The sequence below is a fragment of the Gadus morhua genome, chromosome 3 (genome assembly GCF_902167405.1).
Source record: "Gadus morhua chromosome 3, gadMor3.0, whole genome shotgun sequence".
Lineage (NCBI taxonomy): Eukaryota > Metazoa > Chordata > Actinopteri > Gadiformes > Gadidae > Gadus > Gadus morhua.
The window spans coordinates 6272861-6285352 of NC_044050.1; the positions used below are offsets into that span (position 1 = coordinate 6272861).

At 47.3% G+C, this 12492-nt stretch overlaps 1 protein-coding gene across 1 annotated transcript in view; it reads right to left on the reverse strand.

Moving 5' to 3' along the window:
- Positions 1-2903: 2903 nt before the first annotated feature.
- LOC115539688 (5,6-dihydroxyindole-2-carboxylic acid oxidase) overlaps positions 2904-12492 on the reverse strand; it is a 10609-nt gene continuing 1020 nt past the window's right edge. Inside the window, exons 2-9 of the mRNA XM_030350442.1 lie at positions 12198-12492; positions 11663-11771; positions 10595-10808; positions 9247-9451; positions 5184-5351; positions 4640-4819; positions 3730-3876; positions 2904-3575 (exon numbers count right to left, since the gene is read on the reverse strand). The exon at positions 12198-12492 is cut by the window's right edge and continues 79 nt beyond it. Of these exons, the coding sequence (XP_030206302.1) occupies positions 3376-3575; positions 3730-3876; positions 4640-4819; positions 5184-5351; positions 9247-9451; positions 10595-10808; positions 11663-11771; positions 12198-12492 (1518 nt within the window). The 3' untranslated portion in view covers positions 2904-3375. The remainder of the gene's footprint in view (positions 3576-3729; positions 3877-4639; positions 4820-5183; positions 5352-9246; positions 9452-10594; positions 10809-11662; positions 11772-12197) is intronic.

Below are 12492 nucleotides of genomic sequence, written 5' to 3' on the forward strand. Positions count from 1 at the left end.
CCACCCTCAGGTTTGGAGGTGAGTAGGCTACTATGGAAATGTAATGAAAACAATGAATTACAAATTGTGTAGAAAATAGAGAACATATATCGTGCGAGGAGGGAGAATGGTCACACCGATCTCCTTATCTGGGTTGTACACCAAAATGTTTCAGGTGATTAGTTTGTTGGCAACACTCCGCAATTTTGAGGACTCAAGAGGGTTGTAGTATTGTATAGCCTAAACCTAAATCAATGTAACTGTGGCAGTTTCAAGCACAACAATGTCTTCACAAATTATTTCACTATTAATACAAAAAATGAACCAAAAACCATTACAACCACAATTATGAACATTCCAATGCTCCTATCTTCGAGCATTGAGGTGGACGTCGTGGTAGCCAACAGTAGAAGCTGTGGCTCTGTTTCAGTAGGCCCACTATGATGTGCTGATTCTAAACTTTTGCTGCTGAAAAAACGTGCTTCACTTGTTTCAGATATAGCTCTAGTTTTGCTTACATTTTCGTAGATATAGCCTAGCAAATCAGCAACCCTCCAAACTGCAATGCAATTTAGGCCTATGTCCCTTATTCACATTATTTATATCTTAAATCTTAAATATAAATATAAATTGTATACCTAAATCGAAATCTAATATCTAAAATCTTATACCTGAATCTAAACGCTTTATCTGAAGCTATATCGTATATAAAATAATATTTCTATACTAAATCCAAATCCTAAATCTATATCCTAAATCTAAATCTATATTATGTATCTAACTTTTTTCTCTTATAGACCTTTCTAAAACGTATAATTTCGGTGTATGAAGGAGAGGTTGCTCAATACAACAAGGTTGTGTTAATATTTAATATACAAATTCGCAACCCAACCCAACCCAGAAGAAAGCTTGAAATATGATGGACAGAGCGTGGTCCCGTCACTCACGCGCCACCCAGCTGCCTTCTTGGTTCTGAAGATGGCACTGGGTGAATGTGGCCAATGGTTCCCTTTAAAAAAGGTCCGTCCACCTCTTCCATATACATTGAGTGACACCGGAGGAGACTTGTAGACACAGCTCAGGGCTCAGATCTGAATACAACACGCTTATGGAGAGTGACGGATGTTAACTCAGTCGCGAAGAGGCGCACAGGCCCGCGGAATGGGTGAAGTCTTGCTTGTCTCACTCCAGCCCATAGGTCTCTAAACGGCCGCGCGCCCGTTGTTGAATCTCTCTAAAGATTCAACAATCAATTTTTTTCCACCAAGTGAACCACGTGGGCAATATGACAATAAAAAATACCATTGAACACGAACATGTTGTTTAGGGAGAGGGAGCCTCCGAGGGAGCCGCTGTGGTGTCTTCATGTTATACAAAGCCATCTGCTCTACCCCGGAGCTCCACTGAATGCCAGCCACCACAGACCGTCTTATCCTACTCCAATGAACAATTGGCTGCCTAGAGGTTGGCATGGAGGAATATTTTAAGAGAAAGAAGAGAAAATAAAAGGGAAATTCTTTGGGTCCTGCTTTGTTGTATGTGTGTGTGTGTGTGTGTGTGTGTGTGTGTGTGTGTGTGTGTGTGTGTGTGTGTGTGTGTGTGTGTGTGTGTGTGTGTGTGTGTGTGTGTGTGTGTGTGTGTTTGGGGGGGGGGATTTATGGGAAAGCTGCAGGTACTTGCAGTTTTCATTATAAGAGAGCTTTTTTCTCTCTATCTCCCATTTTCACGCATTGGTTTTAGCTATATATAATTGAGTCATTTAAAAGGCAATCCGACAAAGACAAAGAAGTCTTTGTTGGAGTCTTTGTGTAACAATCTGGTTGGGATTATCCTTAATTTTCTCATTTGATATGTGTATACTTACCATTCCTGTACTTCAGTCTTCTCCAACATTCTTTATACCACATACCCGCGGCATCACTAACTTTGCTCAAACCCTCCCGCTCCACACACACACCCAGCATCTTGTGCTAGGTGTCAGCTATCCACAGCACTGAGTTCATGTCTCGCTACGCCTCCTTCCGATCCCTGAGCTTCCCTGCTCTCTGTTAGACTTGGATCACAGCAGACAGCCCTTCCACCCCTACAGCCCTCTCATCAGCCTGCTCCTTCACTCACACACTGGGTTTGCAAGTCTCCTAATTCTAAATTTTCTCTCTATCCTTTTGCACACATAATTCCTTCTTTAGAATGTCACGGCTGTTTCTGTATTTTACCCGGTCTCCTCTACCACCAAGAATCTCTCAGTGGACCTCTTGGAGGAATAGAGGTCCTTCTATTGTCGCCCCCCCCATGAATTTCTTGTGGTTTCAACATCCAGACAGAGAAGTTAACATCTCAATCTCAGTTCTTTCCATCTTCTTTCAATCTCTCACTCTCCACTTTCTGAGCAAAAGGCTTGCCAATACAATAGAAATGACCTAAGCTGTGTCCATACAGGTGCAGTATTGGTGAGTTTATCAACATTAATTACAAACAGACTTATTCATGATCAGGGCACTCCATGGAGGCAGGACTAAGTTCACAACACACTACCCTAATACTAAAGCCCAAACTTCCTCCAAGTTGCTTCAGGAAGTTTGTGGATATAATAGAAAGTAGCTAGAAAACTATCTGAAAGCATAGTTAACATAGTTATGAATCTAACTGCATAAAACATCATCTAAAAACAAGAGTGGTTTTGGTGAGTAAGCGTACGATCCGAGCGCGTCTTGCCAATAGTTGAACTTGAAGTTATCAAAGTTGTGGATGCATGCAGCCATAGCATCACGGCACATGGTCAGTAATGCCTGGGGTATTTCTGTTCTGATAAATGTGGAGTTAAAGAAAGTCAAGCACAAACAATAGCAAAAGTTATATGCCACAGGTGGGTCCCCTCGGAAGGGTAGGAGGAGATTGCGTATGGCTGACAACAAGGCAGAAAATAGATACTAGGTACTTTAATTCTGAACAGAATTTGCATGCATTTCTTTGTTGGATACAAAGCTACTTTGCTGGCCCTGCCAACGAACGTTTCCTGATCCCAGCACTAGGCTCACCTGGGGTCACCAGGGGTGTCCTCAAAAATTCAATGACAAGAGAGCTGTGTGTCTTTCCAACTCAAGAGAAAGTCGTTCAATGCAAATCTCACTCAATAATCTCCGATAGAAGACTCCCCCTAACTAATCCTAAACCAAAACTTTACATTACGACAACATTAAACAACACACAAATCCACATTCCAAATAGAAAAAAAATATAAAATAGAGGTTATTTGAGGCCACAGATATTGCGGCCCTTCATAGCAGGCGACATTCGCCATGAGGAGCCATCTCACCTGATCCAAACGTATGGAACTATGTTAGGCAAGACGACTGATGAACATAAAGAGTCAATGTATGTGGAGGCGATGGGAGTCTAGACGCCTGGCTTCTCGGTCCTGCGCTGGTCCTCTGAGTAGCGGCGGGAGGCGGCCCCCAGCAGAGGCACCAGGACCTCCGGCGAGCGGTAGGAGCGGGCGCGGGAGGCGCACGCCACCACCCCGCACACCCCCATCACGACTAGCACCCCGACAACAATTGCTATGGTGAGGATGTCGTACAGCGAGTAGGCACGGGCTGGGGAAGAGGAGCCATTGAAAACGTTAACAAAGGTGTGTTTGTGTTTTTGTGTGTGTGTGTGTGTGTGTGTGTGTGTGTGTGTGTGTGTGTGTGTGTGTGTGTGTGTGTGTGTGTGTGTGTGTGTGTGTGTGTGTGTGTGTGTGCCACTCACTAGGCCACTCCACTTCGTAGGAGTACCCCAGGCTTTCTGGGGCGGAGACGAACATCTGGAGGTTGGTGACGGGAGGCCAGAACGGCACCATGTTGAACCTGCTGTTGTGACCGATGGGCGCGTCCTCCTCAGGATACACCAGCACAGCTGGGAGTCAGCAGAGACATAAGCACCCAGCCTCCACAGGAGTGTGGGTGGGTGTTTTTGTGCGCATTATTGCGTGTGTGTGTGTCTGTGTGTGTGTGTGTGTGTGCGTGCATGCGTGTGAGTTTGTGGGTGTGTGTGTGAGTGTGTGTGTGTGTGTGTGTGTGTGTGTGTGTGTGTGTGTGTGTGTGTGTGTGTGTGTGTGTGTGTGCACTTAAAGATACAATATGCAAGACTTGTGATTTCACCTAGCACCAATCTAAATTTAGGAATAAAAACTCAGCTCCTCATCTCTGCCTACTCTCTCTAAACCGCACCCACCCTTAAAAGGCTCGCTAAAGAAAGCCAACATGAGAATTCTCTACACTTCTGAAGATTCAGAGTAAATAACCTGGTTCCTTTTGGTTTTAAATTAGTCTGCATGACAGAATGTATTTGAGATCACATTTCAAACTTTAATTTTTTAATTACACCTACTCAAGCCTTCATAAAAAATCGGACTTTGTAGTTGAATGATAACTTAATATTCAAATGATGTTGCAAATATGATGTATTTAGATACATAATATATAAATATATATATACTGGGATTAATTCAGAACATATTCCTAGTATACACTAATCCTCTTTTTTAGTTCATCATTATGATGGTTTAAGAACAAGATGATGATGAGGAGGATGAGGATGAGGAGGAAGAATGTGAAACCCAATTATCCTGACACCACCATGAATGACGCCCACACGTCCAGGTGACTGTTTCCTGTACCATGACTGTGTCTCCGGAGCCACTCGTCGAAGACGGCGTCGGTGAAGGTGTGCAGCAGGACAAAGACGGGGTCATTGGGGGACAGGTGGGTCTGTCCCCCCGTGCCGTTCAGGAACAGGTGGGCCAGGTTGTGGAGGCTGCGGACCGCCGGGTCGTACATCCCCTTGGGGGCACTGTAGCCTAAGAGAGGGAAAGAGGAAGTGAAGCAATGATGATGATGATGATGATGATGAGGGGCGAGGCCAGACAGCCCCATAACCATGATAAGACCAACAAGTTTTAGGAATGTCTTCATTACTATTCATAATCAGATGTATTTCTGATTCACAAGAAGATACCCCGGTCCAATACTCTGAGGATGCCTACAAGTAGGCTGTGAGGATGTGGGGAAGGAACCCATCACCTTCAGTCTGGGAGATGTAACCGCTAGCCAGTACATTATTATTGAATTTTCCCTTTTCATCTGATTGAGAGATCTATAGGACCTCCAATTGTGTGCTTTTCAATTGAGGCTGATTTGGACATTGCAACCCCCCCCCCCCACCTTCGAGGGTGTTCCTGAAGCTCCCGGAGGAGGTGGAGTAGTACGGAGGGGTGTCAAAGGTGTTTAGCTCCAGGCAGTCCACTACGTCCTGGGGCTTTGGCAGTCGCTGGACCATGGGCCGGGCTGTGTTCCCCGCAGGGTTCCTCCTTATGGGGCTGCTCTCTGTGCCTGCAGGGGAGAAGGAATCATAACGGGTCAAACGTTGATAAAGAAATTAGGAAATTCTATGATCGCAAATGGTAACCTTCTGCTGAACGTAACGCTTCTCCGATGTTCCTCGACCTTACTGCCACAAGGTGGCGCCAACGTTCCGCAGAGTAATGCCGCGTGAAACACCTTTCTTGTCCTAAAATGTATATTTATGTATGTATATTTTCTCAGAAGAATGCATTCTATTGTGGCGATACCTTCTAACTAGATCGCAATTGTGGACCTCTGAAAACGCAGTACTGGTAAACTTGCCTTTGCTGTGCATAGATCAATCAACAGGGAGGGAAAAAATATCTAACTACCTTTTTTAGGTGTTGCACCAATTAAACTAATCGTCCGCATATCCTGTCTTTTACTTCTCTCTTCTTTGGTGCACACAGTACACACACACACACACACACACACACACACACACACACACACACACACACACACACACACACACACACACACACACACACACACACACACACACACACACACACAAAGATAACTGAGTTGTCAGTTGAAATAATATTCTCTTTGATCACAGGAACCAGAAGACGTCTAGGTTTGTTACATCCACCGAAACATGCACAAATTAGGCAGCCCCACATCCCCATGTAAGGAACTGTGTGTAGGAAACACAGAATAACAGTCACTCATGACTCCGTAAAGGGATTAAAGAGATGGAGTACAATCACACTGGTTACTTTGATGCTCTTTGAATTAGCTCTCAACTCTCAATATACAATGTATTGCCATAAGGGCCCACATTGTTTTTTTTACTTTTTTGTGTCTGCACAAAACACAAAATAAGAAGGATTTCAACTGGCACAATCGTTAACTTTAAGGTGCATTCAATTGTCTACACCACTGAGTATATAAAAAACCTGAAAGGGGGTCATAATTGAGTGAGTGATCCAATCTCTCATCTGAAAGGACCCTGTGCATAGCTCCTACCACACAAAAGCACACCATACACAGTGTAAATGACCCTACTCTCAGTGACCATAACCCCCCACACACACACACACTGTGCTAGACTAGTCTTGTAAGACAAAACACAGTGTGCATTAGATTCTCTCTGTAGATCCGTCTGGCCTCAGGCCTCTTGAATGCCTCTCCCAAAAGGAAAATAAAACGGAGGCGGCCATGAATGTGTAGCAATCGAAATAGTTTTATCTGAACTAGAAGAAAAAAACCGATTCAAAGATGAACAGCGCTTTCTTTTGAGACGTAGACACAGTTCAGTGCTCTGCTGTCAGTGCTCTGATAACTGAAAATGGATTGAAAATGTAGAGTAAAAAGTTCAAACGAGCATTCCTCCTCTGATGGAGTAAACTTGGAATGCACCTCCAGAGGCGGGGTACTTGAAGGAAGGAGCCCCTGACTTTGGAGCAGGACGCCGCCTCTTAATGCTCGTCAACAGCTGCAGCGCATTAGATAAACCTGATGATGTTCCGCACGCTCTCTCTACGAGCTGTTTGCCCTTTTCCTTATGCGCTTCAGGCCCCAGTCTCGATCAGCTCACCCCCTATCGCAGTTAAAACTAGCTAGGTGTGTGTGTGTGTGTGTGTGTGTGTGTGTGTGTGCGTGCGTGCGTGCGTGCGTGCGTGCGTGCGTGCGTGCGTGCGTGCGTGCGTGCGTGTGTTTATCGTGTGTGTAGTCTGTATATCTTTGTGATGCGTTGTTGTAGTGCAGATGGCTAGAACATGAAAGACAAAACAGAGTCAACAAACAAAAAGGACATTGTTTGATTAGAATTAGGTTTTAGGTCAAATATGCAACCTTTAGGAGATAAATTATCATGATCTTTTTTGAGTCAAGATGATTTAGGTTTGTTTTGTGAGCATCAAAGCTTTGTGTGTTTGTCTGTGCATTGTAAAACTTTTTTAAGATAAAATGTAAAAAACAAGGCCAACGTTATTTCCCAAGATTCTTTGCAATGTACAGTATATGGCTGTAAATTAACACATTGACTGGTCGAATGGTTGAAGACTCCCCCAATGCACCGCCATTCTCAGCATTGTAATGTTAAAGGGGTAGTTCGGAATTTTGGACATAGGGCCTGATTCCCAAGTTAGCCTTGATGTTCTTTATCATTGGAGACAGTTTTTAACACATTTCATTAAGTCCTTCTAGTATCAGAGTTCGCTCGTACTAGGCTAGCGCACAGCAACGGGCAATGCTAGCCTGCTATTAAAACATTCTTACCCACTTCACAGTACTCTGCTGCCGCTGCCGTAGCCTACTACCAGGAATATAACACAAGTCCCTCAAAATGCAATGCATTGCAAGGTTGGTTTTATTTCTAACATTATTCTATCAACACAGACATTTACATCGACCGTCTGGCGTTATAGTTTATTTGCCTCGGGTGTACTGTGGAGTGGGTAAGACTGTTTTATTAGCAGGCTAGTATTGCCCGTTGCCGTGCGCTAGTCTAGCACGAGCAAACTCTGCAACTAGAAGGACTGAATGAAATGTGTTGAAAATTGTCTCCAATGAAAAAGACACCAAGGCTAACTTGGGAATCAGGCACTATGTCCAAAATTCCGAACTACCCCTTTAAACCTAAATACAGTAGATTACAGTTAGGCCCCGTCCACACGGGCAAAAACAATCTGTTTTCGAAATGCGGTTCAGGAATATCTCTGTAAAGACGGAGTTGCAAAACTGCATGGAGCTGTAGAAACGCTGTGGTACACATTCCAGGCCCATAAGGGGTGCTGCTTCTGCTACAGAACTCCAGCAAGAAGAAGAAGAAGAAGAAGAAGAAGAAGAAGAAGAAGAAGCGCTGTTTACAAACATACAGTCTGAGAAGAACAGGCCCCGTCCAGACGGGCGAAAATGACCTTTTCCCCTCCGTTTTCCTTTGCTGTGTTTCAGGAAAATCTGTAGAAACGCTGTAGTAATTATTCAAGGCGCTGGTTCTCGAAAAAGAAGTGGAGCGCATCAAGCCTGCGCGCATAAAGCCTGCACGCTGTATACAAACACGAGGAGAATCAGAAATACTAAAAAAAATACTGAAGCAGAAATACTTTTGAATGTACAATTAGTAAATAAGGTCCGGATATATTTGAATCCACCTTTGGACATGGTTTCAAAAAAGTTTGGTTTAGGGCACCGGATCCCCGGATCCGTCTGGACATTCAGCCGAAACTTACAAGACTCATGAGGTTTCACCGAAAAAATCGGCTCCGTGTGGACAGGGCCTTAGATTACATTAAGGCCCCGTTCACACGAAGCCGATTTCATGGCGAAACCGCAAAGGTCTTGTACGGTTCGGCCTTCCGTACACACGAAGCCGGCGAATCCGCTGACCGAAACCGCAAACTTCTGAAACCACCCTCGGAGGTGGTTTCAAATCTACCCGGTTTCGTTTTGGATTCGTGTGTACGCCTGAAACCGACTGAAACCGCAAACCATGACGTCATCACCCCACCCCTCGACCTCCTAGCCAATGGCTCTTAAGCCCGCGGAGTCTCAGAAATCACATGCGAGCCTGCGCATAAGGGCAGCCTTTATGCCTATGCCTTTATGCGCATGCTCGCCTCTTCTTCTTATTTCATTTCTTCTGGATTTCTGTACCAGAAGTAGCGCCCCTTATGGGCCTGGAATGTGTACTACAGCGTTTCTACAGATCTACCCGGTTTCGCTTGGCTTCGTCTTTACGGAGATATTTCGAAACCGGATAGATCGAAACCGTAACGGTTTCGCCCGTTTCGGCTTTGTGTGAACGGGGCCTAAGTTTTACAGTGTGTGTGTGTGTGTGTGTGTGTGTGTGTGTGTGTGTGTGTGTGTGTGTGTGTGTGTGTGTGTGTGTGTGTGTGTGTGTGTCTGTGTGCCTTTGTGTGTGTGTGGTCCTCACTGTTGCAGACGGTCCCCAGCGTCTCGTAGTCGTCCAGGCCCTCGCAGACCACCCTCCAGCGGGAGAACACTGAGTTGGGGCTCAGGGCCCCGCGGTCGGAGCGGCTCCGCGCCCCCAGTAGCTCGTCGGTGCAGACGTCACACACGCTGCCCCCGGTGGCAAAGTTCCAATAGGGCAGAGCGAAGCTGGGGTCCCTCAGCATGGCCTGGGGGGACGAGGACACACGGAGAGGAGGGGGTCTTCATGTGGATGTTGTTCTATGCATTGTACTAATGCATTGGATGACACTCATATCTTTTCACCTGACTGTGTGTAGACATGTTGATGTGACCTTTCTCTCGTGCGTTGTCCTACCCGCCCTCCCTTTTCCCTTCCCTCTCTCACAATTTTTTTCCTTCCATTCTTTTTTCCTGTTCTCTATCAAGTTCCAGTAAAATAATCGTATCCTCCCAGGTTGTTTCCTTTCTCGTTTCCTTCCTTCCTTCCTTCCTTCCTTCCTTCCTTCCTTCCTTCCTTCCTTCCTTCCTTCCTTCCTTCCCTCGTTCTTCCTTTCTCCTCTGATCCCTTTCCATCCACCTTCCTTCCTTACCTTCCTCTGATCAGTTTTTCTGTTCTTCATCCACTGCTCCTCCTTCATCGACATCAAGCCTTTGCACCCCCCACTCCTCCCTCCCCCTCCTCCCTCCCACCCACCTCCATGTCTCTCTCCCCCCCTGACCACCTACCTGCATGTCTCTCTCCTCCCCTCCTACCTGCGTGTGTCCCTCCCCCCCCATCTCACCCACCTGCATGTCACTCTCTCCCCCTCCCACCTGCACGCCTCTCTCCCCCCCCTCCTCATCACCTGCATGTCTCTCTCCCCCCCCCTCCTCATCCACTTGCATGTCTCTCTCTCCCCCCTCCTCACCCACCTGCATGTCTCTCTCCCCCCCCCCCCCTCACCCACCTGCATGTCTCTCTCTCCCCCCTCCTCACCCACCTGCATGTCTCTCTCCCCCCCCTCCTCACCCACCTGCATGTCTCTCTCTCCCCCCTCCTCACCCACCTGCATGTCTCTCTCTCCCCCCTCCTCACCCACCTGCATGTCTCTCCCCCCCCCCCCCTCACCCACCTGCATGTCTCTCTCCCCCCCCCTCCTCACCCACTTGCATGTTTCTCTCCCCCCCCCCCTCCTCATCACCTGCACGTCTCTCTCCCCCCCCCCTCCTCACCCACTTGCATGTCTCTCTCTCCCCCCTCCTCACCCACCTGCATGTCTCTCTCCCCCCCCCTCCTCACCCACCTGCATGTCTCTCTCCCCCCCCTCCTCACCCACCTGCATGTCTCTCTTCCCCCCCTCCTCACCCACCTGCATGTCTCTCTCCAGCTGCAGCAGGTGGAAGCGGTGCCAGGTGAGGAAGCCGGGTCCCTCGTGGGAGAAGTCAACCCCTCCGAAGCTGGCCTCCCCGGGCCCCAGGTACGTCTTGCTGGCTGAGTAATAGTGGCTCCACACAAAGTAGTTGTAGATGGAGATGTTCTCAAACTGGGGCTGGTTGCCGTCGGGCCCCAACACCTCTGGGTACCTTAAGAAAGCCGGGGGAAGACTGCCATATAAACTGTGTGCACTTTGTTTCCTAATTTTGTACTATAATTCTGATGTGAATATAAAGTCAACCATTTGGCCCCTTGGAGTCACAAGCTGAGTGAGTAAGGTAAAGTTACCAATAGTCGCACCAAGCAAAGCGCCCGGCTCGTGTGACTATTAACACAGCGGTCACATGGTTGTTATATAGTGGCCCTTTAAGACATTAAACACATGTCAGTCTTTAGGGGTGATCGCTTTCTTCTGGATGATTCTCGAGTGGCCGTGACCTAAATACTCATTATTTAAAGGTGACATATTACACCACCACGTGTGAGCGTGATTAGCCGCTACAAGCCGCTTTGAAAATCTGCCTCTTCTGACATCACAAGTGGCCGTGTCCACCTAGATGTGTGCTGGATAGATGAGCAATGTTTGCTGCAGTCCACTGGGTAGGCTGGTAGACTGATCTATCCAGCACACATGTAGGTGGACAAGCCCACTTGTGACATAATATGTCACCTTTCCCGCAACCTATTTTGAAACCGACCTATAACCATGCTCCGAGCTCGCTTCCACCTCTTTTAAAACCTCTCCCTTTTAACTGAGGCAACAAGGGGGTTGAGGTAACAAGACTGACCTCAGCCCTTCCTTTACCGACACAGCACTGCAACTGTGGTAGAGCTTGAGGGTGAACGAACATGCTTGGTAATCTTGCAACATGGAATGGATACATCATTTATATGACCATGTGTTTTTAACTCCCCTGGGAGTCTTCTAACGTGCAGAACACGGTACTACAAACTGGAGATTGGTTTTCATCTTTGTAGTACCATGTTCTCGGCTGTAAATTACCGTCTTGTGCTGATGACCAGCTCTGGGTGCACGGTCCTCTTTGCCTGGTCCAAGGCGCTCACAAAGGCTTGCTTCTCAGCAGAGCTCAGCTGCATCACGTTCCTCCTCACTGGAGAGATGGAGAGGGACAGAGAGCGGTCCCACACCTCATTGTATTTTCTAAATGGATTTACTGACTTTAGCTATTGTTTTTTTTCTGGATGCAACCACCAGTGTGACACCTTTCCACAGCAGCCTTTAAAATAGACTAGCAGAGTCTAGCAGAAAATGAATAAATACACCTCCTTTTAAATCACGTGATTCTATTTGTTTTTTGGGCCACGCTACAAATATGAACCGAGATTTGCACCTTGTTTGCTTTGTGAAGAATTCGATTGGATCACCTGTTTGTGCTAATTTATTTTGCAAGAAATTATTCCTGGCCGTGATTTAGCCGCGGGTGGACTAGGTTTATTATTTAGACAGTGCTGCTTTAAGCACTTAAAACATTGCATAGTAAAAGTGTTTGAGTTGGTCCTCCGGGCCCTCCGCTCACCGACTGATACTCTCTGGTCGCAGCCGGTCCCGGTGAGCCCGTGACGGCAGCCGCCACAGCTGTGGCCGCTAAAGTTCCCGATGCACTGGCACGTCTGGTTGAAGAACCTCAGCGGCCAGCGCTCCCGGTCGTCGCGCCCTTCGTGGGGGTACTGGGGCCCGTGGCGCCGGGTGTCGGCCGCGATGGACACACACTGCCCCCTGCCCGCTTCAGAGCCGCACTCGTCCCCCGCCAGCCTCGCGGGAGAGGGGCAGCAGCGGCCGCTCTGCAGCCCCGCCACGCTCGCGCATTCCCG